General features: G+C 47.1%; 1 protein-coding gene across 1 annotated transcript in view; it reads left to right on the top strand.

The window, feature by feature from the left end:
* RNF213 (ring finger protein 213) overlaps positions 1–26,477 on the top strand; it is a gene marked incomplete at both ends in the record, with an annotated part of 46,957 nt that overhangs the window by 3,812 nt on the left and 16,668 nt on the right. The window contains 34 exons of the mRNA XM_079544339.1: positions 81–221; positions 491–681; positions 891–1,171; positions 2,318–2,586; positions 3,602–3,799; positions 4,301–4,499; positions 5,084–5,139; positions 5,406–5,559; positions 6,075–6,233; positions 6,836–6,934; positions 7,670–7,792; positions 8,150–8,330; positions 8,651–8,824; positions 9,093–9,248; positions 9,540–10,123; positions 10,420–10,585; positions 11,194–11,411; positions 11,881–12,021; positions 12,252–12,413; positions 12,826–13,966; positions 14,360–14,553; positions 14,905–15,048; positions 15,698–19,288; positions 20,047–20,183; positions 20,486–20,581; positions 20,945–21,063; positions 21,217–21,327; positions 22,219–22,298; positions 23,131–23,278; positions 23,631–23,766; positions 24,183–24,371; positions 24,816–24,955; positions 25,307–25,461; positions 25,908–26,120. Coding sequence (XP_079400465.1) covers positions 81–221; positions 491–681; positions 891–1,171; positions 2,318–2,586; positions 3,602–3,799; positions 4,301–4,499; positions 5,084–5,139; positions 5,406–5,559; positions 6,075–6,233; positions 6,836–6,934; positions 7,670–7,792; positions 8,150–8,330; positions 8,651–8,824; positions 9,093–9,248; positions 9,540–10,123; positions 10,420–10,585; positions 11,194–11,411; positions 11,881–12,021; positions 12,252–12,413; positions 12,826–13,966; positions 14,360–14,553; positions 14,905–15,048; positions 15,698–19,288; positions 20,047–20,183; positions 20,486–20,581; positions 20,945–21,063; positions 21,217–21,327; positions 22,219–22,298; positions 23,131–23,278; positions 23,631–23,766; positions 24,183–24,371; positions 24,816–24,955; positions 25,307–25,461; positions 25,908–26,120 — 10,246 coding nt within the window. The remainder of the gene's footprint in view (positions 1–80; positions 222–490; positions 682–890; positions 1,172–2,317; positions 2,587–3,601; positions 3,800–4,300; positions 4,500–5,083; positions 5,140–5,405; positions 5,560–6,074; positions 6,234–6,835; positions 6,935–7,669; positions 7,793–8,149; positions 8,331–8,650; positions 8,825–9,092; positions 9,249–9,539; positions 10,124–10,419; positions 10,586–11,193; positions 11,412–11,880; positions 12,022–12,251; positions 12,414–12,825; positions 13,967–14,359; positions 14,554–14,904; positions 15,049–15,697; positions 19,289–20,046; positions 20,184–20,485; positions 20,582–20,944; positions 21,064–21,216; positions 21,328–22,218; positions 22,299–23,130; positions 23,279–23,630; positions 23,767–24,182; positions 24,372–24,815; positions 24,956–25,306; positions 25,462–25,907; positions 26,121–26,477) is intronic.

Below are 26,477 nucleotides of genomic sequence, written 5' to 3'. Positions count from 1 at the left end.
TTGTCATTTACCATGACTCGCACTATTAAGAAAAAATCATTTCTGTGTTCTTTCCTTTATTGCTCTTCTGTGAACTGCAGGGTGGGTGTTACGGTGTACTTCCATGCAATATTGTCCAAAGACTTCAAGCTAAATCCTGACACCGATAAAGTGTGTGTCGTGTCTGGAGGCTTTTCTGGCAGTGGAAAGTGGGAGAAAGTTTGTGAGATGAGCTGTGTCAGGTAAGTACCCTCGGAGTCACGAGGACACGGGAGTGCTTTGGGTCTGGAGGGCAGGAAGCAGCGTGGTGCTTTAACACAAAGGCTGTGGTTATCAGTCTGTGGCTGGGTGGGTTTTGCTACAAAATAATTTCGTACTGAAGTACTGCAAAATTTTTCAGGGAGGAAAAATGACTGCTATTCCTATTAAAAGCTGAGTGATGTGTGGAGGGGGAGGTATGTGGGCCAGCTGATGTTTCACCTGACCTCTGCTGTGTATCTGTGCTGTTTAGGCTTCTGAACGAACACGGGTACCTCATTGAAGGCTATACAATTCTCCCAATGAGAAAAGTGAATGAACACATTCCTTACAAATACTGGATTTCTTGTGGTGAAGGAGAATTTGAAGTTATTTACAGGAAACCAATGGTAGATATTGTGAATCGATGCTTGTATGTGGACCGCGAGTTGGTCAACAACGGAGGTGAGCTTTTCTTATCTGCATCTGCACTGTGCTGTTCTGTGATCTTGTAGTGGAATGACTGCTAGCACCAAGGGGAATAGCAGTGTCTGGAGCTGGGCATTTAATGGGTCTGCTGGTACTCCTGCAAACAGCTGACAGAAACCAAGGCACGAGCAAATGATGTTTCTCTCAAATTGTTTTCCTGTGTTCTTGTCTCTCGTTTATTCCAGAATGGCACCAGTATGATGACATTGTGTGTAAACAGCCTTCTGTAATAAAAAGCTTGTGGAATAGTTTTATTCAAAATAAGAACAAAGATGTTGTGAAAGGGAAGAAAATAGCTGCAGAAATCATGTTAGAAAATATCTTCAGCATTCTTGGAACCTGGAGCTCCATCAACATGAAGAACTTCCTATGCCAGCTAAAGCAATTTTATGTTGTTACGAAGGACCCGTGTGTGTTTGATGGAATATATATGAAATGGAGTGAGCTGGACTTCGGACCGCAGCAGGTGATTTGTTTTAACGGATACTAAAAGGCAATTTGGTGGCAGAGCTTTGGTTTTGTTCTTGAGTTTGGATTGATTTTTGCTTTTCCAGTCGGAAGGTTCGCATGATGACCACCACGGATCCTTTCCTGCTGACTGCCACTGTTCACCTTGGGAACTTTCCATTAAGCTTTTGCAATTAATTGCAGTTCTGGATATATCTCACACTGCTAAAAGCAGAGAGATGACGTGGGTTTTGCCTCTCGATGTTGATTTCTTCTGCCTGTCCTAAGAGCTATTCTCTTAGGAGAACCATCAGACAGGATTTCTGTAGTCCTGAACTTCTTACCTGGCATAGTTATGAAAGGTGGCAGAAATAATCTTTGTTTTAGGAGCCAAATGCCGTGGTTCTGGCTGCTCCTTTCTGCAGCTTCTTTCCTGCTGGCTACTGGGGAGAGGCCACAAGATGGCATGCTGGCCTAGCAGCTCTCCCTGGCTGCCCACGCTCAGCCGATAACACAGATTTCATGCCTGCCTGCTTTCAAAAGGCTGATTTTTGGTAGCGTGGTGCATCACCCAGCATCGCAGTATTATGAAACCTTCTGGATGTGCTTTCAGAGTAGCTTTTGTGGGCTGTAGGTGAGGACAGCCTTCTCTTCTCACTGCCACAGCCAAGTCTGAGTCCACTGGGTAACAAACCTGCTCACTCGTTAAGGCTGGGGCACGGAAGGGCAGCCTTGGTGTAAGACTGTTGGTTCACTCATTACTTTGGAGCCCTGCTCTGTTTCCTTGGCTCTCTCCAGCTCTGCTCTGTTGGGTGTGGGAGGGCACACAGTAAATCGAACAGCGGGACCTGGGAGCACAGAGGTGGGCATAGAACAGGCACCAAGTGCTGCCCTGATGGTCTGTGATGATGGTCTGTGATGATGGTCTGTGATGATGGTCTGTGATGATGGTCTGTGATGATGGTCTGTGATGATGGTCTGTGATGATGGTCTGTGATGATGGTCTGTGCCACGGCTGCTTATGTCCTGGTGTCAGCATCGTTGTGTTGTGTAGGGAGTATCAAGGATCCTAGCTGTGACAGAAGGAAATAGCTCCAAGAGAACAAAACTGACTTTTGGGGGGCTAATGCTCTGCTTGGTTTGTTTCTTCCCTCCTTTCTCTTAGGTGAATGATTTGATGCTGCAGTATATCAGGAAAATAGCCCGCCCTTTCCTTCTTCCAGAGGGTGCAGAAGAATCACAGAAGAGTGTGATTGTGAAAAGTAAGCTAGCTCTGGGGCTCACCCTGCTCACCGTGGTCAACTTGTTCCAACTGCCAGCATCCCAAGAGGATCTGGCTGGCCTGTGTGGCCTCTTGTGCTTGGAGAAGAAGTCGCATAAAGCCGTAGTGGATGAATTTCATCAGACCATAGAGGTCTTTGTGGGTGTTGTAAGGTATGTATGTTGCTGGTCCACTGACTAACAGGACTTATTTTTTACAGTGCGATAGGTAATAAGTGCAGCACCCTGTGATAAAAACAGAAAGGGATCCAGCTCTTCAGTTTCATAGAATCATGGAAAAATCCAGATTTGAAGGGATTTCTGGATGTTTCTGTTCTACCTTCCTACTCAGAAATACAGCTAACATCCAGGCAGGGTTGCAGTCAGGATATGGAAACCTCCAGGGATGAAGATGGCACAACTCCTGTGCCATTTCCTGATGTGAAAAATGTTTTCCTTCTGTCGAAACAAGACCTCCCTCTTTGCAACTGCCTCTCCAGAAGCCTGCTGGATCCAAGCTATTGGTTTTTTCTTTATATTTAAAATCTCGTTATCACTTTCTGTCAAGCAGCTCCTTATCTCTTTGCTGTTTATCCTTACAAACTCTGATCAGTATCCTCACGTGCTTACGCCTTTAAATGCCATATCTGGATTGCTCTTGTTTCCTCTGATGTGCATCATGCACGTGGTTTGTGTCAGTTCTTTCTTAAGGCTGACTTGGACTCTTCTCTAACTGCTTATCTGGCACTCTTGAATCTGTAGTTCTTTGCTTGCACAGCTGCAGCTACCAAACTTCCTTTTGGAGGCACTGCTTCAGCCCAACCTGAACCTGAGGAGGTTGGAAATTGTCACTAAAATGCCATCTTTATGGCTCTCCATCTCTGTCACTCAATCCCTCACTGAGTTGTGGGGGCTCATGTGGGATCTGTAGGTGAGCCATTGGCACTTCTTAACCCCTTATCTGTAGGTTTTGTGCTGGGGCAGTTGGGTGAAATTACAGTTTTGAGTCTTGAATTCTTTGTACTCTTCAAGAAAAATAGGATTTAACTAAAATAATTACGAGAAGTTATTTGAAGGTCCGTAGTGAGGTTGAGGTGTAGCCTTTTTTCTTTATTTTCCTTTTGTTTCTTCACAAGGGCGTTTTTTCTTCCTGTAAGAAGCTGTTCTGCTACTGTTTTGTTTGTTTCAGTATTTTCAGGTTGAAATTTCAACTGATAAACTTGTGTCAGAGATGTATTGATGGCAAAGTAGGCCAGTGGGTGTGGATTCTTCCTCTTCTGCACTTGTGTACTGCTCCTACACAACACGACTGCTGTGTAATGGATGAAGATTTCTGGGCTGGGCTGGAAGGACTGCCATTTGTTGAAGCGAGGAAGAATCATGATGTGTGAGTTCTCCAGACCTCTTGGTTTTACACAATGCCTTGACCTTGCAGTTGGTGATGGTTGCTTTACTTCATCTCTTTATCTTTCTCTTGTATTTAAAAAAGAATAAGAGATGCAGCACGCTGATGGTGGGCATTTGGGACACACAAACACGGTCTCTATTGGTTGCTCAAAGCCTATGGTGTGCAGTGAAGCTGTGCACTGTGTTATCTTTCAGCCATAAGCCAGCCCTTAATTCTGCAGGCTGCAGAGCATCTTGTGGGATTGGTTCTGCCTGCTGTGAGTTACAGCAGTTTGATGTGCGTGGTGCAGAAGTTGAGCAACACGTGGAATTGATTTCTATTGAACGTCTCTGTTGTTCAGTGGTTGGGTCCTGGGGGTTACTGATCTTCAGCTGCAAATGAGAGAAGTGCTTGAGTCAGAATGAGAGCTCTCTGGGCTCCATGAGCCTTCAGCCTTTTGTACTGTGAGAACACAAAGACTTTGTTTTGCTTTCCATCCAGGGGGATCCTACTGGAACTCATGAAAGAGAAGAAATACCTGATGGAATTGGATGTGACTCTGGTCAAATCGTGGATGTGTGTGCTGCCCGCGGAGAACCTTGCTGAATTTGTTGAAGAGTTCTCTGTTGATATACTGATTTCCCTTCAGGGTGTTTCTTACAGACTGCAGAATGCTGACCCTTCGTGCAGGAAGTCTGAGGTTTGTCTCTTTGTTGCTTCATCTGGCAAGGAGTAGAGGGGAGGAAACGTGGTTGGTAATGAATCAGAGTACAGCGAGCTTAAAACTTAGCTAAAGACAAATTGCTCTGAAGCAAAGTGGGAGGAGGGTGTGTGTGAGCAAAAAGCCTCACTGGAATAGAGGAGAGATGCACCTGCTTACCTGGGTTTGCTCTTAGTTACTGGTGGCAAATGCTCTCATCCTGGGATCCCTCTGTGCTGCCTGAAGTTGGTTTTCTGCGTGGTCCTTGGGGCTGCCCAAGGTGCTGCTGAAGTGAGATGTTCTCCTGCCTGTTGTGAAAACGTGTTTGTGTGAAGACAAGAGGGGTTCCTTATTGCATTTGATAGCAATGAGCTTAAAGACTCTGGATTGTAAGAAGTGCGGCTGTTCAGAGAAATAATTGTCTCCTGTAAGTTGAATCTAATATCCAGGAACACAATTTTAGCAGTTTCATTTGTATGAGGGCATTGGGAAGCTTCCTCTTTCACTACGTCCTCCTCAGTTAATGAGAAGCCAGACCATAGAGGCCCTTCTGTGGTATAATATTTCTCTCTCTTCATTCTTAGGTAATTGTGAAGCTTCTGAAGATGCTGCTGTGCATCTTGGATGGCGAACGTGCCAGGTAACAGAAGTACTTCTCTGTTGGGAGAACAATCTTCATCCTGTTTCCATGTGTATTATGGGATTGCGTGGGATTATGCTTGATTAGCTCGGGTTTGTGCATTGAAATCTATGGATAGAAGGGTCCTGCGTTTCTACACCCATCAAACTGAAGCTTTTTCTTAAGTCTATCTGAGGGAAGGGTTGCTAATTGATGCATCGTTAGATTTGTTTTTTTCTTTTTCCTTCTGAACAGCAGATAAATTCTCATTTATTCCTGTCCTCCAGAGCTCTGCAGGCTCGCTCATGGTTGCTCTGCCTGACCTTCTGCTTCAAGCTGCACGAGAGTGTCTGCAGGTGCATGAGGAGGGTGCTGGATTTCAAGGTTCCTGCCACTTCTGCTATGTTGGTGGCAAAAGTTGCCAGACTTCAGCCCACAGAAGTGAGTACCAGGCAGTCATTCACGGCTTGTCATGAGTGGGGTATCTGGAAATGTGACAGCAATGGCATAACCAACTGGTTTGGGGCTGTATCTGTTCTCATTTTGGTAACCTTGGTACTCTGAATTAACACAGTAATGTGGTTGGTATGTCCAAATAGCTGTGAAATCACTTCAATGGTTTTTAATATTATAGAATATTATAGCTGTAGTTTTAATATATAGTTATAGAAAATAAGATCAAGTGCTTAGGCTTGCTGTCATGGGTTCCTTTCTGTCTGTCCACTGGCAGTTATTTCTCCTCTTTATATTTGTTTCCTGGAATGGAAGTTGATAAGTTGCCTGCTTGTAAGCTTTGCATTTCCAGCCTCTCTTGCTTTTGCTCAGTTGCTGGGGGGGTTGCACCCATCTCACATGGCTGTCTGATGCACGTAGGCCTTCTCTTTTAGAAATATTTATTTGAAATCGGTTGCTGTCCCGCTTGAACCGATCTTCCTTTTTTCTTCACTTGTGTGCAGCAGGCTCTGAGTGATGAAACAGCACTGGAAAATCCATTGGAGGAGGTGCTCAGTGCAACCCTAACACACGCTCGAGCGTGGTTCAAAAATGCTCTAAGCCAGAAGTTACTGAAGGAACACCACCGCCATGTGATGTTCACTTTTAATGCTGAACTTGAGGTTTGTCAGCTTCCAATAATCAGAATGAAAATATTTTATTGTCGCTTGACTGTATAGTCTGAGTGTAATGAGGAGCATAGCTGCTGTGGCTGGGGAGGGAGTGAGGCAGAAAGAGGCGACGCGACAAGCTGAGGGTATCACAAGCTGAGATGCTTTTCAACTCAGCAGTTTTAGAACAGCACAGCAGAGGGCTGTGTTGGGTGCTTTGAGGCTCATTTTTGGCTTTTTCTCTGCTGCTCTGAGGGGCAGTGCTGGGATGATGATCTGCCCCTTGCTGGTGTTTCCTGGACATGTAATTTGCTCACTGGGCTCATAGGGTCCTCCAGCACAGAGCAGCTCCTTACAGCCTCAGCCTGGGGTAGGTGCCAGCATCAAAGTGGGAGCTGTTTATCCACATCTCCTTTCGTAACAGGGGCACGTTAGGGCTGTTTGGGCTCAAAGATCACGTTCTGCAGCTCCAGAAGGGATATTTTTCTTTGGAATGGAAACATCTGAAAGGGCTGCAGGCTGTTTGAGGAGCGTGGACTCCTCAGTGTAGTGATATTCTCCTGATTTGAGCAGTAGCATTTAGTGTTCTGGGCTTGCTTGCTTCTTACCCGCAGGCCTGGGATGAGTTTGTGAAGATCAGCTTTCCAGATGAGCAGTTCACTGAGAGATGGAGGAGCACTCTGCTGGAGGATTTGAAGAGAAGAATTCAGGAGGTACTGGGAGCTGTGGGATGGATGGTTTTCTCCTGTGCCTGCGGAATAAGTTCTAGAGCCTGAATGGGCACATGAGAACACTGGCTTTTGTCATGCAAATGGACACTGTTGCTACAAGCCATGTTCTGGAGGCTGAAAAACTGGCCATGAAACGTGAACTACAGCATAGTGTGCTGTGTTCCTGGTGTTGGACTGCAGGGTGCTGACAGCCCGGCTGCTGTCCTGCCATTTTTGGCTTTGACTGATAGATATCCTGTTATTTTAAAGGAATTCGTGCACTTTGAGCAGTTACCACCCCGTTAGTTTTAAGGAAGTGTAAATTACCTCTCGAGGATTCACAGAAGCACCCGTTATGTAGGTGCTGTTATGTAGGTGCTGTTGTGGGGCTCTCAGCTGCACGCACTGTGTGGGTCCCTTTGAAATTGAGCCATTAAATCTCCTCATCTGCTTTCTGCCTTGGCTGTAAAGATTTTTTTTCCATCAGAAAAAAGTAATTCCTGATGGAAACTCAGATAGGAGAGACTTACCGCCTACTTCAGAGGGAAACCAGGAGATTTTTCCAGCATTTCTGCTTAATCTTTTCCAGTCCCTGGTAAGCGATGCACGGCCGATGCTTGGTTCCACTAGGAAGCTCACACGTTTGGCTTAGTTCCTGATGTTGTCTTAATAGCACTCTCACAGAAAGAAAAAAAAAACGTTGGGAATTTGATGAGTAATCTCTTGTTTACCCTGCAGGAGGATCCAGTTAACCAAATCTTAGCTTACTGCTGTCAGCACCGCCGACTTCAAGATCTCGACCGTTCCATTGGCTGCTGCTTTGAAAACTGTGCCATAGAGGCTGTTACTGCAGCTTGTCAGGTATTGTTTTCCCTCAGGGCAGGAAAAGCCTTTCTTTTTTCAAAGAAATCCTCTATAGGGATGCATGTTGCGATGGAAGGAGTGTTAGCTACTTTTTCCTGATGGCTTGAGTTGCTGTGGGCTGTTTTAGTTCAAACTGACCAGAGTATGGCCAAGAAATCGGGATCCACTTACACAAAGTCCATGAGAAATGTCTGCAGTGCTCATCACGTCGTGGCTGCTTGCATCACTCGTGTCATGTGGCTGTTTTAGAAAGCGCCTCAGCACTGTTGAAATCAGTGCCTGCTCCTGAGACAGACCTGGCACAACCCAAAATGCTGATGCGTTCCTTCCTTCTGGCGTGTGTGCTTTGTGCAGACCCAGAGCAATCTCCTGGATATGATATCTTCCTACAACATGGACCAGTTCAGCCAGCTGGTGTCAACTATCATTGTGAAGTCGTGGCCCAAAAGGATTCAGAGTTCTCAGGATGATTTTGATGAGATTTTGCACCACTTGCTTACGTGGCCTGATGTCAAATATATCTTCAGCTTTAATGGTATGTCTGTGTGTTCTGATAGGTTGCTGCTACCTAAAAATGCAGGTCTTTGTCATGTGAGTGGGTTGAAATGTGTTCCATGAGTTTGGGGTACGGGATCTCTGTGGGAAGGTATCTGAAGTGCTGTCCTGAGGTCCTGGCAGTTTCTGTTGAGGTAAATGTGGAGGATCAGAGGATGCTGTGTTGAGTTCATACGCTTTTGGATGGGGATTCAAATGGGAAATTGAAATACTCTGTTTTATGACATAAAAATTAGGCAGAAGCTATAATTTAGTGAAGCAGGACCGATCTTGGTTTTCTACACGTTGTTTCTTGAACAGGAACAAACACAAAGCTCCAAGAGCAGCTTACAAACGAAGCAAGAATTGTAATGGCCAAAGCAGACTCTGTGTTTATGAGCATCACCAATGACCTCCAGCAAGGGAGCATCCTCATCAAACATCTGGAGGAGATTTTTCAGCATGAGAATCAATTTATCTTTATCTGGGAGCTAAGTAAGTGTGCTGCTTAGGGTGGCCTTGTGGGTTTGCTGCATGGTTGCAGTGACTGATGGTGAACTCTGTTAAGATTACTTCAGTGATTAGTTACGCTAATTAGGTGCTTCAGCATTTATTAGTGCTGCCATTCTCTGTATTCTTTGTGTAGAGCTCACAGCTTGTCCTGCCTGCACTGCAATGTTGGTGGCTGTGCTGATCCAAAGCTGAGCTACAGGTGCAGAGGGGGAAGTTCCATCCTAGTGACCACAGATGGGTTTTCTTTCAGAGCACAAGCAGCTGTTAGATGGGCAAAAAGAACTCCTGAGACAACTGAAAGAAATGCTGCGGAGGAGACGAGAAGAAGTAACACACATCATGGAAGAGAAGAAAGCAATAGGAACCTTTTTGAACATGTGTAGGAGGGTGCAGGCGTCTGTGACAGGTAGTGCTTTGGGGAAGCAATCTTCAAGTGGTGGCAACACCAGAAAATGCAATTTTTGTTGAAAACTACTGAACTTTTAAAGCAGGTTTTATTCTAAAACTATAGGAAGAATGGGGAGGGATGGGGAAAATAAACCTGGAGCATCTGGGGCCGTGGGTGAGCACTTGTGTGTCAGACGGTGTTTGTAGGGGTCTGCTGACCCTACGTGCATTGCATCTTGCAGCACAGATTAGGTGAATTAAGGCTCGTATGGGTGAGGCATCTGACCTCTGACCTGTCTCTATTTTAAAGTGTATGTTGGTGAAGTGGATCGTCAACACTCAGAAGATCTTCACTCAGAAAAACTGAATAGAGTTGTGAATGTGGGCAAGAGACCCATACAGACCTACTTCAGGCTGAGCCAAGAGCTGAAAGAATGTGCCCAGAAAATGCACACTTTTAAAGACAGCCTGATCTTCCAGCAGTTCTGGGAGGAAGCTGCCATGGAAGCAAGAGAGGATTATGATAGTTCAGACGAGGGGGAGGCTGTTCCTGTAATGGAGCTCGATGATGTTCTTGATGAACTAATCTCCCCTTGCTTTACAAATTACGAGAGGTTGTATGAGGATCTCAAGTCTGGAAGTCTCACTCTGTCTGAAGTTGATAGAATTTTTCGGGATTTCACCGATCATCCTGAAGATATCAAAGCAGAGCTGAACATCATCTGTGAACTTCAGCCCGAGGAAGGGAAGCGTTGGGTTGATCGGCGTTTCCAGCAGATCCAGCAGTATCACGAAATGCATTTAACTTTTGATGCTGCCAAGATTATTGATAATGTCAAGGAGAGTTTGAACCTTTCTGGTGACTTCAGTGTCCTGGAAAACTTGCTGTACATGGTAAGTATTTGTTCTTTTAGCTCTCTGCTGTCAGGGTGTTGGCTGGAGGTTTCAGTAGAGCTGATCCTTCTTGGTTCTGTGTGATCTGTCAGGCCAGTCTGTGCCCTAGAATACTTATTTGGGATAACTGTAGCGTTCAAATGAAGTGCTTGTGTGTAATCTTTCTTAAAAGAGAGAAGATGTCATCATCTGATGTTGTTTGGGGTATGCCTGCAGAGGGCTTTTCTTTCCCTTGGAAAACAGGCTGTATTTCCCATTCCCAGAATGAATGCTTGTTTCTACTGCTTGCTTCATAGACAGAAGAGCTTGAATCGCGCAAGACACAAAAACTGGACTTCATCAGCTCTGAGCTTATACGTGCCAAGGAACTTCTGCAGGGGATCACTGTGAACCGTCGGGAATGCCTGAGGGAGCTGGCCCAGCAGAAGGAGTTTGTCTGCTGGGTCAGAGAAGCACTGAAAGGTGTGCTGCTCACCCTGAAATTAGGCAGATGGTACCAGAAGGGATGCTGGTTTGTGTGGGGGGCAGGAGGAATGCCGTGTCCCTGACCCATCTGTTTTATGCTTTCACAGCTTCTGTTATTACAGTTACCAGCATCCCTCATGAGTTTCAGCGTGGAACATGCTGTGACGTAGCCCCTGTAAACATGCCATTGTAGTCTTGTGCTGTACATAGTGGCTACCCTGAATACAGAGCAGGGCTTGGTCTGAGCACTGTAACTCCTACCACTGTTGGTTGCTTAAGAGAACAGAGGTTATCTGTGTAACGGGGTGGCAGCAGTCTGAATTCTGTGTCTGTCGGGTCAGTTGTCTTACTCTGACACAGACACACACCCCTTCAGTCCTGGCTGTGAGCCTGTGCTATTCATGGTAATGCAGATAGAAACCAGAAGCTAAGGATGCTGTTAATTCAGGTGAAATCCTAATGAAATGGGTGACGGTATGGGTGGAGGAAAGCTGCACTGGAGATTTTATTCAAAGGTTCTTTCTTCATCTTCTACAAAAGCGTGTCAGGAAACTGCAGTAAATCCACTTCATTCATTCCTTATTCACGTGTTTATCTCATTGAAGATATAAACGAGCTGAAGGTCTTTGTGGACTTGGCCTCTATTTCTGCTGGGGAGAATGACATGGATGTGGATCGTGTGGCATGTTTCCATGACACTGTGCACGGCTATTCTTCCCTGCTCTACGAGCTGAGTCAGGAGTCGGGGTTTACTGACTTCATGCGCTGCTTACGAAAGCTGTGGCGAGCCCTGGACACAGATGAGAATCTTCCCAAAAAACTGGTGAGTTCTGCTGTGGCTCAAAGGCTGACTGCAGCAGCTCTTGTTATAGGAAAGGAAATATCTTACGTTCACGTAGCACAAAAATTCACTGCAGCAATTATTGCTCGTATAGCACAGGTTTCTTCAGAGTACTGCCGAGGCTTTTAAGCATGACATGGTGTAGTTTTGCTCTTTGAAAGAGTTTGATGGTGCAGAAGAGGGAAGGCAAATGAGTGGGAACTCCATTTTATTCTTTGCAGCAGGGCAGTTCTACGGTTAGAGGCTCTGAAGCGCTGCAGGCTCTGTTCTGCAGCCCAATGTCGGTAAAGAGCAGCTGTGCTGCAGGGTTGGGCTGTGGCCCTTTTCTCCTTCCCCATCCTGAAGCTCTCTGAAGCCAGCCCAAGCTGTTTTTCCTGAACACAGATAGAGGCCTGGATAGAAATGCCAAGTCAGAGTGATAAGGGCAATGCCACGTCTTCTCTCCCCACAGCGTGCGTCAGCTCAGCACTTGGAGTGGCTGAAAACAGTGAAGGAGAGCCATGGGTCTGTGGAGCTGTCATCACTGTCCCTGGCAGCCACCATCAACAGCAGAGGACTGTACATTCTTGAAGCACCAGCTGATGGCCGGAAGGTGAGGCTGCTTCTCTCTGCTTGAGCTGCTGCTGTGTCAGACTGCTGTTTTCTGATCAATGTCACCCACAGGCAGCTCTGCTGGCATGTCAGTGACTGTCAGAAATGGGCTGTAACTTCACTGCTACTTTACATGGTTTCTTTTGGGGGACCGGTGGCTCTCAAGTGCTCTTCTTGCTGCCTCAGCCATGGAACCTCATTGCACGTCAGCACTGATTTACTATCTGTTAGGTTTGTTTGGACAACGTCCTGCACCTCACCCTTCTGGAGAGCTCTGATGATCACAAACTGTCGTGGAAATACTCTCTGGCAGAGCTTCGTGAACTGCAGAACAAACTGATGCTCATGTCAGCAAAGGGAGAGCAAGGCCTGGAGGTGGAGAAGTTCTCTGAGGTCAGATTTTAAACCCAATGGCTTATTGGTGTTGAAGCTGAGGTTGCATTTTGCTTGAACATCAGCTTTTAGGACTGTGATTTACAGCTGAGTTCTGGGGATGGGCAGTAGCAGACAGATACTCCTATCTTTTTTTGGTTCCCTGTTAGAGGGGAAATAAACTGGAAATGGAATAGAAGATTCCTCATCTTCCGTCTGTGCTGGGAATGTTCCTGGCTGAGGGGGTTGCTGTACTTGTGTAAAAACCAAAGGATTCCTTACAGGCTTCCTGAGGTTAAACCTCTTCCAGGGAGCCTTTTGTAAGGGCCTGACATACCTGGCACAGAGCCTTTGCAATTGGAAGTTTCTTGGGTGGTTTTGCTGGCTGAGACTTGGTAAAATCAGTTGGTGTTTTTTTTTTGTCCTCACACAGACCTTTTCCAATGTCCAAAGGCTTGCACAGGCCTTTATAGACCTTTACTCAGCTGGGAACATGCTCTTCCGCTCCTGGCTTGCTCAGGTACACTGTTCCCCAAAAAGTGAGTGGTGTGTTCTTATAGACTTCACTTTGAGGCTGATCCCGGGGCTGGAAGGGCAAGGAGAGCTGGCAGATGTGCTCCCTCGCCTCTGCAAGACGATGGAGAGCTTTCTGGAGAGCTGGCAAAGCTTCATGTCCAAGAAGCGATTCCAGCATTTCTACTTGAACTTCTACACAGCTGAGCAGCTGGTTTATTTGTGCACAGAGCTGGGGCAGGGGCAGCCCAGCCAGAAAGCCCTGATGATGCTTTCGTTCCTAAAAAGTAACTGCACTGCAGAGGATGTCCTTAGAGCCTCTGAAAGCCACGAGCCTCCCAGCTCAACGAAGGCTCTTTCTGACTTGCCTGCACTGCTGGATGAGGAGAGGGATCTGACCACCTGCTTGGAGCACATCTGGGAGTGCTACATGAGCAACATGGGCGCCTTCCTTCCAAAGTGCCTGGATGTGGACACGCTTGGTGCGTGGCTGAAGAGCCTGGCCAGCGGGGAGAGGGAGTGTGTCACCAGGGACTTCCCACAGGATCTTCTGCATGTTGGTCAGCCCAACCTCATCACGTGCCCTCGCTCGGAGGTGCTCACTTCTGCTCTGGCCGTTTACATGAACAGCCCCAACCAGCCCCTCCCCACTTTCGATGAAGTTCTCCTGTGCACTCCTCAGACCACTGCTGAGCAAGTGGGGCTCTTCCTCAGGAGATGCCTCATCCCTGGCAGCGAAGGAGAGAAAATTTACACCATGCTGTTTGCAGACGAGCTGAGCTACGATGTCAGCTGCAGAGCAGAGGAGCTGTTCCAGCATCTGCAGGGCTACAACAGCACCTATCGCCTCATCATCCTGTGCAACTGCGAGAGGGAGCACTGCTACATCCCTTCTGTCTTCAGCCAGTACAAAGTGCACATGATACCCCAGAGGCCCCTCACTGAAATCCAGCAATACCTGCAGCATCACTACAGAGTTGTTCAGCCTTCAAACTCAGCCGCCTGCGTGTTCAAGGGCAGCTCGTGTGTAGGGATCGTGTCCTCCAAAAGAGCTGGTGTGGGTAAGAGCTCTCGTGTAAAACACAGTATTGAAAACAAGGGTGGGGTTCATTTTGCCTGCTTTTCTGTCCTAAGTATCTGGTCAGGAAGAATGATTCAGACTTCAGGCAGTAGTGAGGTGATAGGCATCTCTAGAGATGGTTTCTCTTGCTAATCTGACACTTCTCTCTTTCTACTGACATGAATTATTAACACAAATTAACTGGCTTTGATTCCAGGCTGTGACTACTGCTCTGACAAGATTTAGACTTTCTTTTTCTGGAATATACTTTAGAAAGCTTCAGAGATCTCAAAGAGTATCTATATCTAAGCGTTTGATTTACTTCGTTCTATGATGTCTGTAGTACTATATAGCTGATACTGATTTAATTCTTGTGGTGTTTTTATGATATCAGGGAAATCCCTCTATGTAAAGAGACTACATGAGAGACTGGAAGCACAGCAACCTGACTGTACAGAGCTTCTGAAAACCATCAGGCTAATAGAGCCAGCAGTAGATGAAGATAAAGTGCTACAATCTCTTCTGCCTTTTCTGGAGAGCCAACAGCCCACAAAGCCCATGATATTCCATTTTGACATCACCTCTTCAGTAAGTTCACATCTCCTACCCATGCCTCTTCCTTGCAAAAGCTTTTGTTTCTTAGTAAGCTATTTAACTAGGCCATGTTTTATGATGATTGGTTGTGTAAGTTAGCAAAGGGCTCTTCTGAGCGTTGAGGTGGCTGTGAACACTGAAACAGGTTGCTCAGAGAAGCTGTAGAATCTCCATTCTTGGAGACATTCAAAACCTGACTAGATGTGATGTTGGACAGCCTGCTCTGAGCAGTGGGGTTGGGGGGCCCTTCTTCAGAGGTCCCTTCCAACGTCAGCTATTCTGTGATTCTATGAAGTTGTGATGAGTGAATAACAGGAGATGTCTTTGCCTTTATTCTAACGACAGGTACAAAGTGGAGTTCCAGAGTTTCTGTTCAAGCTGTTGGTTTTGCAGTATCTGACAGATGCTAAAGGAAATATGTGGCTGCGACAGAAGTGCCATTTGTACATCATTGAAATCCTTGAGGTGTCACCTGTGCCACAGCAAACGGTAAGGCACGTCTGTACAGCAGTGCTTATCTCTGAATTTCTCAGTCATTTGGCACTGATGTTGGTATGTAGCTGGACACGAGCTGTGGAGGCTGTAATGGTAAATACAGCTCAGAGGTTCCCTGTTTGTCTCGGGGGTGTTGCACATCTCCATTACAAAGTGGGATGGTATGAAACGATATTAAAACACAGCAGAGCTGTTGTGGTTTCCTTGGATTATTCATTTTTGAAGGTCTGTTAGCTTGAGCATCACTGGTCCTGCTGTAACATTTATAGGAAAGATAAAAACACAAAATCCAATCTTTGTGTAGCTTTGCATGTTTGAAAGTACTAAGAATACTTATACTCAAATATAAGAATATTCTTACAAGAGGAAATGGATGAGTAACAAGTTTCTGTGGTTTAATTTTCTTTTTCCTTGAGGTAGCTCTGAGAAGGGATTGAGGTTAACGAAGGACTGATGTTACAGGAAGGAGACTAGAGGGAATGGGATCACCAAAAACACTGGGAGGGGAACATTATGGTTATGTAAAGTAGTTGCTGTTCTGTTAGGTCTGATCTTAGGTGAGGTTACTGTAAGAAGAGATTAAAACAGATGAAGACAAGGGCAACGGGTTTGTGATGAAATATTTTGCTTTCCTCTACGCCAGGTATCAGTGAGCCAGAAGTATAATTTCCTTGATGCGTTCCCTAAAGTAACATGCAAGTCTCCCAAGGAGGTACTAGAAATGGAAACGCCTGGGAGGCAGCCCAGGGATGCTTCAGACCCAGGAATGGACGAGGAGGAATTTCATAGTGAGGCTTTCCAGAGACCTTTCCAGTATCTGAAAAGATTTGACAACGGGTGCAATCTGGACACATTCTGGTATACAGAACACTCTGTGGAAGGGAGCCCAGCAGAATGCCTGCAGGTTTTCCTCCTGCACTGTGGGGTCGCGGATCCCTCCTGGTCAGAACTGCGAAACTTTGCATCATTTCTCAATGTTCAATTGAGAGATTGTGAAGCTTCTGTCTTTTGCAACCCTGAATTTATCCAGGACACTCTGCAAGGCTTCAAAAACTTTGTTGTTACCTTCATGATTTTAATGGCAAGGGATTTCGCAACGCCCTCCCTACACATTTCTGATCAGAGTTCAGGAAGGCAGTCCTTCAACCTGGGGGATGTTTCTGAAGATGATCTTCTTCCTTTCCGCGTTCGGAAGAAGTGGGAGTCTGAGCACCACCCCTATTTGTTTTTCAATGGAGACCGTGTGTCCATGACGTTCATTGGCTTCCACTTCCAGCCCAATGGGGCTCGTGGTGTTGATGCCATTAATCCTTTGAACGGCAGTATTATCAAGAGGAACATCATGTCTTCACAGCTGTACAATGGCTTGTTACTCCAGAGAGTTCCCTTTGATATTTCTTTCGACAGCTTGTCCCGTCTTGAGAAACTAGACAGGCTGTGCATGGTTTTGGGAATCTCGTACATAACAGACCCTGATGAGACCTATGAACTCACAACAGACAACGTGCTGAAGATGTTGGCTATCGAAATGCGGTTTAGGTGCAACATCCCAGTTGTTATCATGGGAGAAACAGGCTGTGGGAAAACTAGGCTGGTAAATTTCCTGTGCAAGTTACGCAGGAGCTTTGTAGAGGTAGAGAACATGAAGCTTGTGAAAGTCCACGGAGGTACAACTGCAGAAATGATTTATGCCAGGATCAAGGAAGCGGAAGTCCTTGCTATAGCCAATAAGAAGCAGCATGGATTGGACACAGTTCTATTTTTTGATGAAGCCAACACAACAGAGGCTGTGAGCAGCATCAAGGAAGTTCTATGTGACCACACGGTGGAAGGGAAGCCTTTGGTCTCTTGCTCTGGCTTGCAGATCATAGCAGCCTGCAACCCTTACCGAAAGCACACGCCAACGATGATTCAGCGCTTGGAATTAGCTGGGTTGGGCTACAGAGTCAAAGCCGATGAGACAAAGGAGAAGCTTGGATCTATTCCACTGAGACAGCTTGTGTACCGGGTCCATGCGCTCCCACCCAGCATGATCCCCTTAGTGTGGGATTTTGGGCAGCTGAACAACTTAACTGAAAAAATGTACATACAGCAGATTGTGCAGAGAGTTACCGAACATTTCCGAGTGGACCGAGCTGACGTGAAGGTAATTGCAGAAGTGCTGATTGTTTCCCAGCAGTACATGAGGCAGAGGGATGACGAGTGCAGCTTTGTCAGCCTGCGGGATGTGGAGCGCTGCATGGAAGTTTTCAAGTGGTTTTACAAGCGCAGTGAGCTGCTGTTGGAAGAGTTGGAGAAGTACCTTGAAGAAAAAGGAGGTCTGAAGAGCCCTGAGAGAAACAACGTTATCTGGTCCTTGGTGCTAGCAGTTGGGGTCTGCTATCACGCATCCTTGGAAAAGAAGGAGGCATATAGGAATGCTATCAGCAAGGTCCTCCCAGAGCCTTACGATACTCAGAAAAAGATTTTGGAAGAAATCAGCTTGATGCAGGATTTATTCCTGAGCGGCGTGCAGCTCCGAGACACCATAGCAAGAAACTTGGCCTTAAAGGAAAATGTCTTCATGATGGTCATCTGCATTGAGCTGAAAATCCCTCTTTTTCTTGTTGGGAAGCCTGGCAGCTCCAAATCCCTTGCAAAAACCATTGTGGCTGATGCGATGCAGGGCCAAGCTGCTCACTCGGATCTGTTCAAGGACCTGAAGCAGATCCATCTGGTGTCTTTCCAGTGCAGCCCTCTCTCTACTCCGGAGGGTATCATAGGCACTTTCAAGCACTGTGCTCGGTTCCAGGATGGGAAGAACCTGGAGGAGTATGTCTCTGTGGTGGTTTTGGATGAGATTGGGCTGGCAGAAGACTCTCCCAAAATGCCTTTGAAGACTTTGCACCCGCTTTTGGAAGATGGCTGCATAGATGATGACCCTCTTCCTCACAAGAAGGTTGGCTTCATTGGGATTTCCAACTGGGCTTTGGACCCTGCTAAAATGAATCGAGGCATCTTCGTCTCCCGTGGTGACCCCAGCAAAGAGGAGCTCATAGAAAGTGCAAAGGGAATTTGTTGCTCAGATCGGGGGGCTTTGCACAAGGTTGAACAGTATTTTCGTCACTTTGCAAACGCGTATGAAATCATCTGCAAGGCCCAGGACAGGGAGTTCTTTGGTCTGCGTGACTACTACAGTCTCATAAAGATGTTTTTTGCCTTGGTTAAGAGCTCTAAAAGCAAACCCACGCCTCGAGACATAGCTGAAGTTGTTCTCCGTAACTTCAGTGGCAAAGATGATATCAACGCCTTGGAAATATTCACCTCGCAGTTACCAGAAAAAGGAAAGGTAAATGCTCACGATATCAGTAGAATTGAGCTGATACAACAGAACATTTACAGCAGCAGTGAGGATGGTGATTGCAGGTACCTGCTGGTGTTGACTGAGAATTACGCAGCGCTGCAGATCCTCCAGCAAACTTTCTTCACTGCCCGGCAACAGCCGGAAATTATCTTTGGCTCCAGTTTCCCCAAAGACCAAGAGTACACCCAGATATGCAGAAACATCAACCGAGTGAAAGTCTGCATGGAAACCGGCCAAATGGTCGTGCTCCTCAACTTGCAGAACCTCTATGAAAGCCTCTACGATGCCCTTAACCAATACTACGTGTACCTCGCTGGCCAGAAGTACGTTGACCTGGGGCTGGGCACCCACCGGGTGAAGTGCCGGGTGCACCCCAAGTTCCGTTTGATCGTCATCGAGGAGAAGGACGTGGTGTACAAGCACTTCCCCATCCCACTGATCAACAGGCTGGAAAAGCACTACCTGGATATCAGTACGGTCCTGGACAAGGAGCAGAGAGAAAAAGTGAAAGAGTTGAAGAAGTGGGTGCGTGATTTTGTTGCAGTTGACACCAGGGAGCACCTGGTGAACCAGCAGAATTACAGCCCTTCGGATGTGTTTGTGGGCTACCACTCTGATACCTGCGCCTCGGTGGTCGTGCAGATCACAGAGCGGCTGAAGGCAGCGTGTCCCCCCAGCCAGCTCATGGCACGTGTCAAGGCTGAAGCACAGCTGGCACTGCTCAACTGTGCCACCCCCGACTCCGTGATCCGTCTCTGCAACTCGGGGGGTTTGTTTGGGACCAATTCTCTGGCCAATGTGTACTTCAAGCAGCAGCAGCACTCGTCTTTTGCAGACTTCCTCCGAGCTCACGTCAGCTCTGGGTCGCAGTGCCAGACGGTCTTTACAGAGGTGAGCGTCCTGTAGGGGCCTCTCAAAATGCTCTGTGCCTGTGCTGAGGCTTTTAGTTTGTGTCTGCTCACACACAGCCATAATACAGCAGCAGTGACTTTGAACAGCCCTGCTGCTGAGGTGTGCAGGGGTGGGTGTTAGGTTTTGCTTTGCTCCTGCCTTATGCCAGAACTAAAGAACTTCAGCTAAGATGGGCTGGAGAATTTTTCTGTCTCCTGGCTTGCTTGGGGAGAGAGAGCATGCTTTGTCTTGGGGCTGTTTGTGGGAAAGGTTCACTATGGGGGCTGACAAGCCATTTCTTAAAACCTTGACTGCTTCTCCTCTGCCCAGCACTGGCAGCACCAAGTGACGCTGGTCACACAGAGGGCGCTGAGGCACTGGGACAGGTTGCCCAAAGAGGCTGTGGATGCCCCATCCCTGCTGGCATTCAAGGCCAGGCTGGATGTGGCTCTGGGCAGCCTGGTCTGCTGGTTGGTGACCCTGCACACAGCAGGGGGTTGAAACCAGACGATCATTGTGGTCCTTTTCAACCCAGGCCATTCTACAATTCATTCTAAGTACGCTGCATCCAGCAACACAGCGCTGGCCCTGGGTTGGTGTAGCAGCCCATATTGACAACTTGTCTGCTTGTGGGTCAGATAAATTACTTTTGGGGTGCGGTCTGGCTCTGCAGTGAGACAGCAGCATCTGGGAGTGCAGGCATGTAAGTCTGTACTGCCTTCCAAAGCTGAGAACAAACCCGTGTCTTGCACTCCCAGGTCACCACCTTCTCGAGGCTCCTCACCAGCGCTGACTCTGCCTGCCTGGAGAGAGAAGTGCAGGGTAAAGCACAAAGGCCTCAGATCCTCTTCCTGCAGCAGTTTGATACAGAGTACTCGTTCTTGAAAGGGATCCGGTGAGTTTGTTTTGTGTTACGTTGCTGTGAGATGGTCATCTGTATGGAAGGTGCAGTGGCAGGACTTTGGGGTAATGTACTGAAAGGGGAACCAGAAGCCATGTGGTGCTGAGCTCAGTGCAGACTGAGTTATTTCTATTGTACTAAGCATGAGATTTGGTTTTGGAGGTATTCTGTCCCTGCAGGATAGCTTTCCTAACTTCTCCCTTGGCCTGTGGCAGTTGAAGCTAATCTGAGCTGACTGTCCACATTCTCTTATGTTTTGCTTTAACTCTTCTTTTAAATCCCCTTTCACTCTTTAGAGATTTCCTTGAAGCTACATCAGGAAATAAAGTCCTTATTATTCAGGCAGACTTTGAAGATGGCTCTCAAAATGCCCAGTTCGTCGCCTCGGCCAAGTAAGTCCCTCGTGGTTCCCTGCTGGCTGTGCTGCATGGAGGCTGCACACTCTTGTTTGCTATTTCTGGGGATTTCAGAATCAGGAATTCCTAATCCTCTGTGCTGTAGTAAAAGGAAACTGAAAGCATGGATTGAATTTTGAATAATAATTCGTAATCCAAGTCTAAATAAACCAGTACTGGGCTGGCTTAAGTCATCAGGCAATGCCCTGTGAAGTGCAGGTTCTTGCTTTTGGCTGTGTGATTGAGTGAAGGAGGCAGAGTGACTTAGGGAGCGCAGGGGAAGGAGGGTGCCTTGTCTGACGGAGGAAAGACTGGTGGCCTTGACTTCTGTCTGACAGCAGCACTTCTCTTTTGTTGCAGATACACTGTTGTTAATGAAATCAACAAGGCGAACTTGGGAGAATGCTCAGTCTTTGTTTACTTTATTATGAAGCTTACCCGGGTGGAAGGAGGAACATCCTACGTGGGATTCCATGGAGGTGGGTTTGGCCGTCTGTCGTCTCCAATTCACCTTCTTTTCTAATGCTGAAGACCTGCAATCAGTGTGTCCAGCAGCTTGTCTGACCTGCTTCCTTCATCCATGTGGGGGCTGGGTTCCCCAGGGCATGACATCACTGTCATTGTGCCTGTAGGTCTGTGGCAGTCGGTGCACATAGATGACCTCCGCAGGTCCAAGGACATGATCTCTGATATGTCTGTGCTGCAGAACCTCACCATCAGCCAGATGCTCTGTGAGGATTTGGGTAAAGCCAAAGGTGAGCTGTGTGTGAGCTGTGTGTGAGCTGTGTGTGAGCTGTGTGTGAGCTGTGTGTGAGCTGTGTGTGAGCTGTGTGTGAGCTGTGTGTGAGCTGTGTGTGAGCTGTGTGTGAGCTGTGTGTGAGCTGTGTGTGAGCTGTGTGTGAGCTGTGCCAGATGCCAGAGGGGTGTTGTCATTCCCCCCCCCCCCAAACTTGGTACTGGGAGATCCTATGCTGAGTACAACATACCTATTTCCACTGCTAAATATCTCATGTAGGGAGCACTACATGACTGTCAACTTTGCCTTTCTGTTTAGTTTGTTTCTGCGGGGTTTTGGTTGTTTTCCCTGACAAAAATGCAGTATTTCACTGCTCAGTGTGCTCCTACCTCAGCACGAGAGAAAGCAGGTGCTGCAGAGTGGGGCCCGAAGTACAGGCAGTGTGCAGTGGCAGCTCAGAGAAGGGAGTGCTGATACTGCACACATCAGGGACCACTGACGAGGAACCACCCTGGAGAGCATCTCACTTGCATCAGTGTAAATCTGTTCATTTAAATCCATAGGAAGACTTTCTTTCTTGCTTAGTTTTTTCTTGGATTCTTTTTGCTTTTGCTATTTTGCCTTACAAGAGGCAGAATACAGCTGTGAGGGCTCTGGTGCAGCTTAGTGCATTAATTCAGCATCATCACATTTTTTTTTGGTTCTTGCTGCATAAAGCTTGACAGCCCCAGCAGCTGTAAGTGCATGTAGAGAGATGGAGCTCAGCTATCTGTGCAAGCGATGATGGATCTGACAGATGTCCCACTGCTCTCAGATGCAGTCACTAAATAAACTCTTATGTGATGGATGCAGCAGTGTCCTGTTGTTTTGTAACAAAAATTCTACACCTTGGATGCAGATCCACCTGTAAACGGAGAAGAGGAGGAGGAGAGAGAGGGGGAGGCTGAAGCATCAGTGCCAGCAGCAGAGCACTGTGAGGTCAGTGTGGGATGTATTTGTTTGCTCCTCAGCTGTCAGTAGAGCTCTCTGCTCTTTTGTAACCCACAGATGCAATGTTCCCTTTGCATCCATGGTCACTTGAAATCCATCTCTTATTTATTTACATCGAGAAATGTGGGGGAGAGAAAATGTCCCCTTCCGCTGCCTGGTGAAAATTAGCATCACTAAAAAAGCAAACGAATGGCAGGACTCCGTAATTCCTTACTTGTTTCTTCGTTTGTTTTCAAGAATTAGGAATACCAACCCTGTATTTAAAACTTCTGCTGTTTTATGGACCTGGAACCTGAGGACTATGGTTCTGAGCCTTCCATTCCAGGTGTCGTTGCCTTCTGTTAGAGGGCTGTTGGAAACTGTGCTGGAGTTGGCTGCAGACTTTGCAGCAGCCATGTTAAGAGTGGCTCGTGCTCCTCAGGCAGTGTGATTCCAGAGGATGCCCACTGTCAGGGTGTGACCATATGTGGCTTTTGCCCTTCTGATGCCTAAGGGTCTTCCAAGGAGGGTACATCAACCCCCAGCTCAGTTGGGTTGATCGGTTCCACTTTCATTTGTGAACTGCTTTCCCCTGCAGGAACTGTATTTTCACAGAAATGCTATTTTACATGCCAGTTTAAAAGGTTGCAGAAATCACAGTGTATGCTTGGATGGAAAATGAGTGCTTAAATTTGTCACCAGGGATAACAGAAGAACTGCGTTATGGGAAGCAAATGACACGGACTCTCTAGAGAGCAACATAATCCATAATAAGATGGATGTACTTGGGCCACGGGAGTGAAACCAAATAATGAGCTTTTTTGTCTCTGCTGCTGGGAAGGGTGAAGTGCTGGACATCGTTGTGCTGCTGAGGAGCTGCGTGCAGAGCGCTGTGGGAATGCTGCGGGACCAAAATGAGAATCTGAGCCGAAGCAGAAAGCGAATTGAGATTCTCCTCAGCCTCCTATCCAAAGAGAATGGTTTGAAAGGTATGCACTCCTCTGTAGTGCAGCTGGTAGTGTCCCTCAGCATCCGGGGAGCCACCAAAACATGCAAGTTAACTCACTGGGGACCTAAAGGTTGGTGGCTTTCACTGTAGTGTAGGAAAAGTAGAACTCCTAGGCTGGCTCCTGAGTGTGTGTGCTCCAGCCTCACTACTTGTGTGCTTGCAGGACTTTGCCTGGACTTCTGGCTCCTGGCTTACTCTGTGCTATATCTGGTGGCTGTTTGCTCCCCATTGATTGATTACTGAAGCAAATATAAAATACTGTGCTTGCTGTGATATTTGTTTTGATCCAAGGCCAATAGGAGAGGAAGTACAAATAACTTCTTGTTTTCTAGCCTCCTTCCTGAAGACGACAAGGGCTCGTCTCTCCAGCCTTTTGAAAAAGCAAGAAGAAAATTCCTTTCAGCCCAAGAACTGGGTGCTTCGGGCAGCTTCCAACCTCGGTGCCCTGCAGGAGGCAGGAACCTTCAGGTAAGGACAGCAGCAGTATCTCATAGCCTGCACCAAATGGCAGTGGTGGAGCAGGGGCAGCAGTTCTGTGTAAGCTGAATATTTGCAGTGTCCCCTCCAGGCTGTGGTGGAATCTCTCTGAAGGCAGTTTTGCCTTCCCAGCTCCTAAGCAGAGGGCAGCTTGCAGCAGAATGGGCTGTGCTGGAACAGGAGAGCTTGAGTGCACGGGGGGCTCTTAGCAGATCAGTAGGATCACAGAGTCACAAATAAGAAATGTGGGGTTTTCTTCCCTCGTGTTTTTTTCCTTCCTCTTTTAAAGATAGGATTAGGGCTCTCACAGACAAATGCCCGCAGGTTTTTAGGACGACCACTCCTGATGTGCTGATGCTGTTGTTCACGTTCCCTCTGGGTTTCTTGGTCTCTTTCTTCCCCCCAAGGCACACCTTGTGGAAGCGAGTTCAAAAAGCCGTCACTGAATTCCTGGCTCTCCTAATTGCTATCATAGACAGAAATGGCAATCTGGAGCTGTTGGCCAGGCCAGCACCTGAGTGGGTGACCAAGCTGTGGATGTTCATCTTCAGTGACACAAAGCTCCTGACTGTCCCTTCTGGTGGGGGTAAAAACAGGTGAGCCCTGGAGGGAGCAGCAGGAGGGCTTGGCTGGCAGCACTGACAGCAGTCCCACACTGTCTCTAAATCCACGTGGGAGATGAACACTGTTGGTTGCTCCCAGTGCTGTGCCAGAGGCAGTGGGGAAGGTCTTTGACTGCAGAAGTCTCTTTTTCTTTCTGCCTTATCCCAGTCACTCCTGGGCTTTGCTTGTGGTTCTTGGCTTGCTCACACTTCTTACTCATCCCTTGAAGCCTGTGTGTTGTGCCACTGAGTCTTTTCGCTAGAGAACTCTCATGAATAGGTCCTAATGCTGTATAACTGGCACAAGGAGTTCTATTCATGAGTCCTTCAATTCTTTTCTCCTTGTAGGGCAGCTTTCTTTCTGGATCTTAACTGCCTCTGTCTGAATGTGCTTCTCAAGCAAAAGCCTGCTATACTAAAGATCTTTTAATCTCCTAGCTCTCAAACAGAGATAATTCTGGTGCAGAACAGCATGATGGTTTCTGCTGATGCTGGGAATAAGATGCCCTTCAGCTGGAGGATAAAGGAGTATTTGGATGAGATGTGGTTGAAAGCTCAGTACATCCAAAACACTGAAGGTGAGCACCTGGCTTGAGCTTGTGATGCTCCATCCATCTGCCCTGTGAACTCCAGTGCATTGCTAGCATGCCTCGACCCCCCCCACCACCCCGGGATCGCTTTCAGTCCCTCTATGCTCATACAAGCCAGCAGAACTCTGTTTCCCAGTATTTGTCTCTTGTCCTGAATGCTGTGGAAATACAAAGGGTTGATGTTAACATTCAGTAAATATGGCAGTGATGCTTGGCCTCAAATTCCTCGTTAGCACTCTGAATGAGAGGAGTGCTTTATGCACCAGTGACTGATAGGTGTCCAGGCAGCAGCTGTGTCAAACCCAGTTCAGAGCTTTTCTCTGCACTCTTGTTTTCCAGACCAAGCGGGGAACTTCGTGGATATATTCCAGAAAACTGCGCTGGGAGAATTTATCTCTGCTCTGACTGAAGGAGAAAGGCTGGAGCTCTTCCAGTGCTACGTCACTGACTTCATTGTCCTGACCATCGGTGTCTCCTCCGCAGAGGAGCTGCAGGTCAGTGTGTGGAGAGGAACTGGGAACCCCTTGGCTGAAGAGAAGGGCATGATGCCTGTGAACGGGCCCTTTGCTATCAGTGTCATAAAATGGCCTGGGTTGAAAAGGAGCACAATGATCATCTGGTTTCACCCCCCCGCTATGTGCAGGGTCGCCAACCACCAAACCAGACTGCCCAGAGCCACATCCAGCCTGGCTTTGAATGAATGTTGCCTTTTCAGACCCAGTCCTCCCCTCAGATGAGTGATGAGCTGTCCCCAAAGCAGATGTTGGATTCTGAATAGCTGCTGGAATTACTGAGTGCTTACATTAGGAGCCACCAATAGGAAAAATGCTAACCATTTTTTTAAGACAATGTTTGTATTTTAGTACAAAATAAATTATAATATTAATTTTTTTTTTGTAAATTTTAATTTGATTTAACTTTTTTCTTCCCAACTTTTCAGTGTCTGCAACTTGCTTTCCTCTCCTGTATCGAGGAATGGAAGGCAGCTTCTCCCAGCAGACAGGAGGCAGTGCCATGCCTGCCTTGGGTCCACCTGGGCTACAATCAGTTCAAGAGCCGCCTGCAGAACTTCTCTAGGATCCTGGCTGTACACCCCAGAGTGGTCGACTCTCTTCTTAACCTGAAAGAAGAAGGAATGTCCCATCCCAACATGGTATAGTCATCACCAGACATTTTGTGATCCTCAGCCCTTGCAGAGAGCTGTCTTCATTGACTTAGTTTGTGTCCAGCGTCCTTTTGATTTCAGCTGAAGTGGGAAGCATGAACTCAGACAGAGTTCTCGGTGTTAAGAGTAGGCAGCTGTTAGCAGCCTTACTAGTAGAGCTGAAATTAGGCTGCCATGCTTTTGTGTTAATTAGTAGGGTGTGCTAACGATCTGAGCCATGAGCATGGGAACCCTAGGGCTTAAGATCATCAAGTAAGGAGTTATTCAGTGCTACATAGCAGAGCAGATTATGAGCCTTGGGCTCCCAGATAATTCTGAAATGCTATTGCTGCATTATGCTTACAC

This window comes from Tetrao urogallus (genome assembly GCF_951394365.1).
Source record: "Tetrao urogallus genome assembly, chromosome: 18".
NCBI lineage: Eukaryota > Metazoa > Chordata > Aves > Galliformes > Phasianidae > Tetrao > Tetrao urogallus.
Note: the sequence above shows the minus strand (reverse complement) of the source record. Positions and strands in the feature narration are given on the sequence as shown.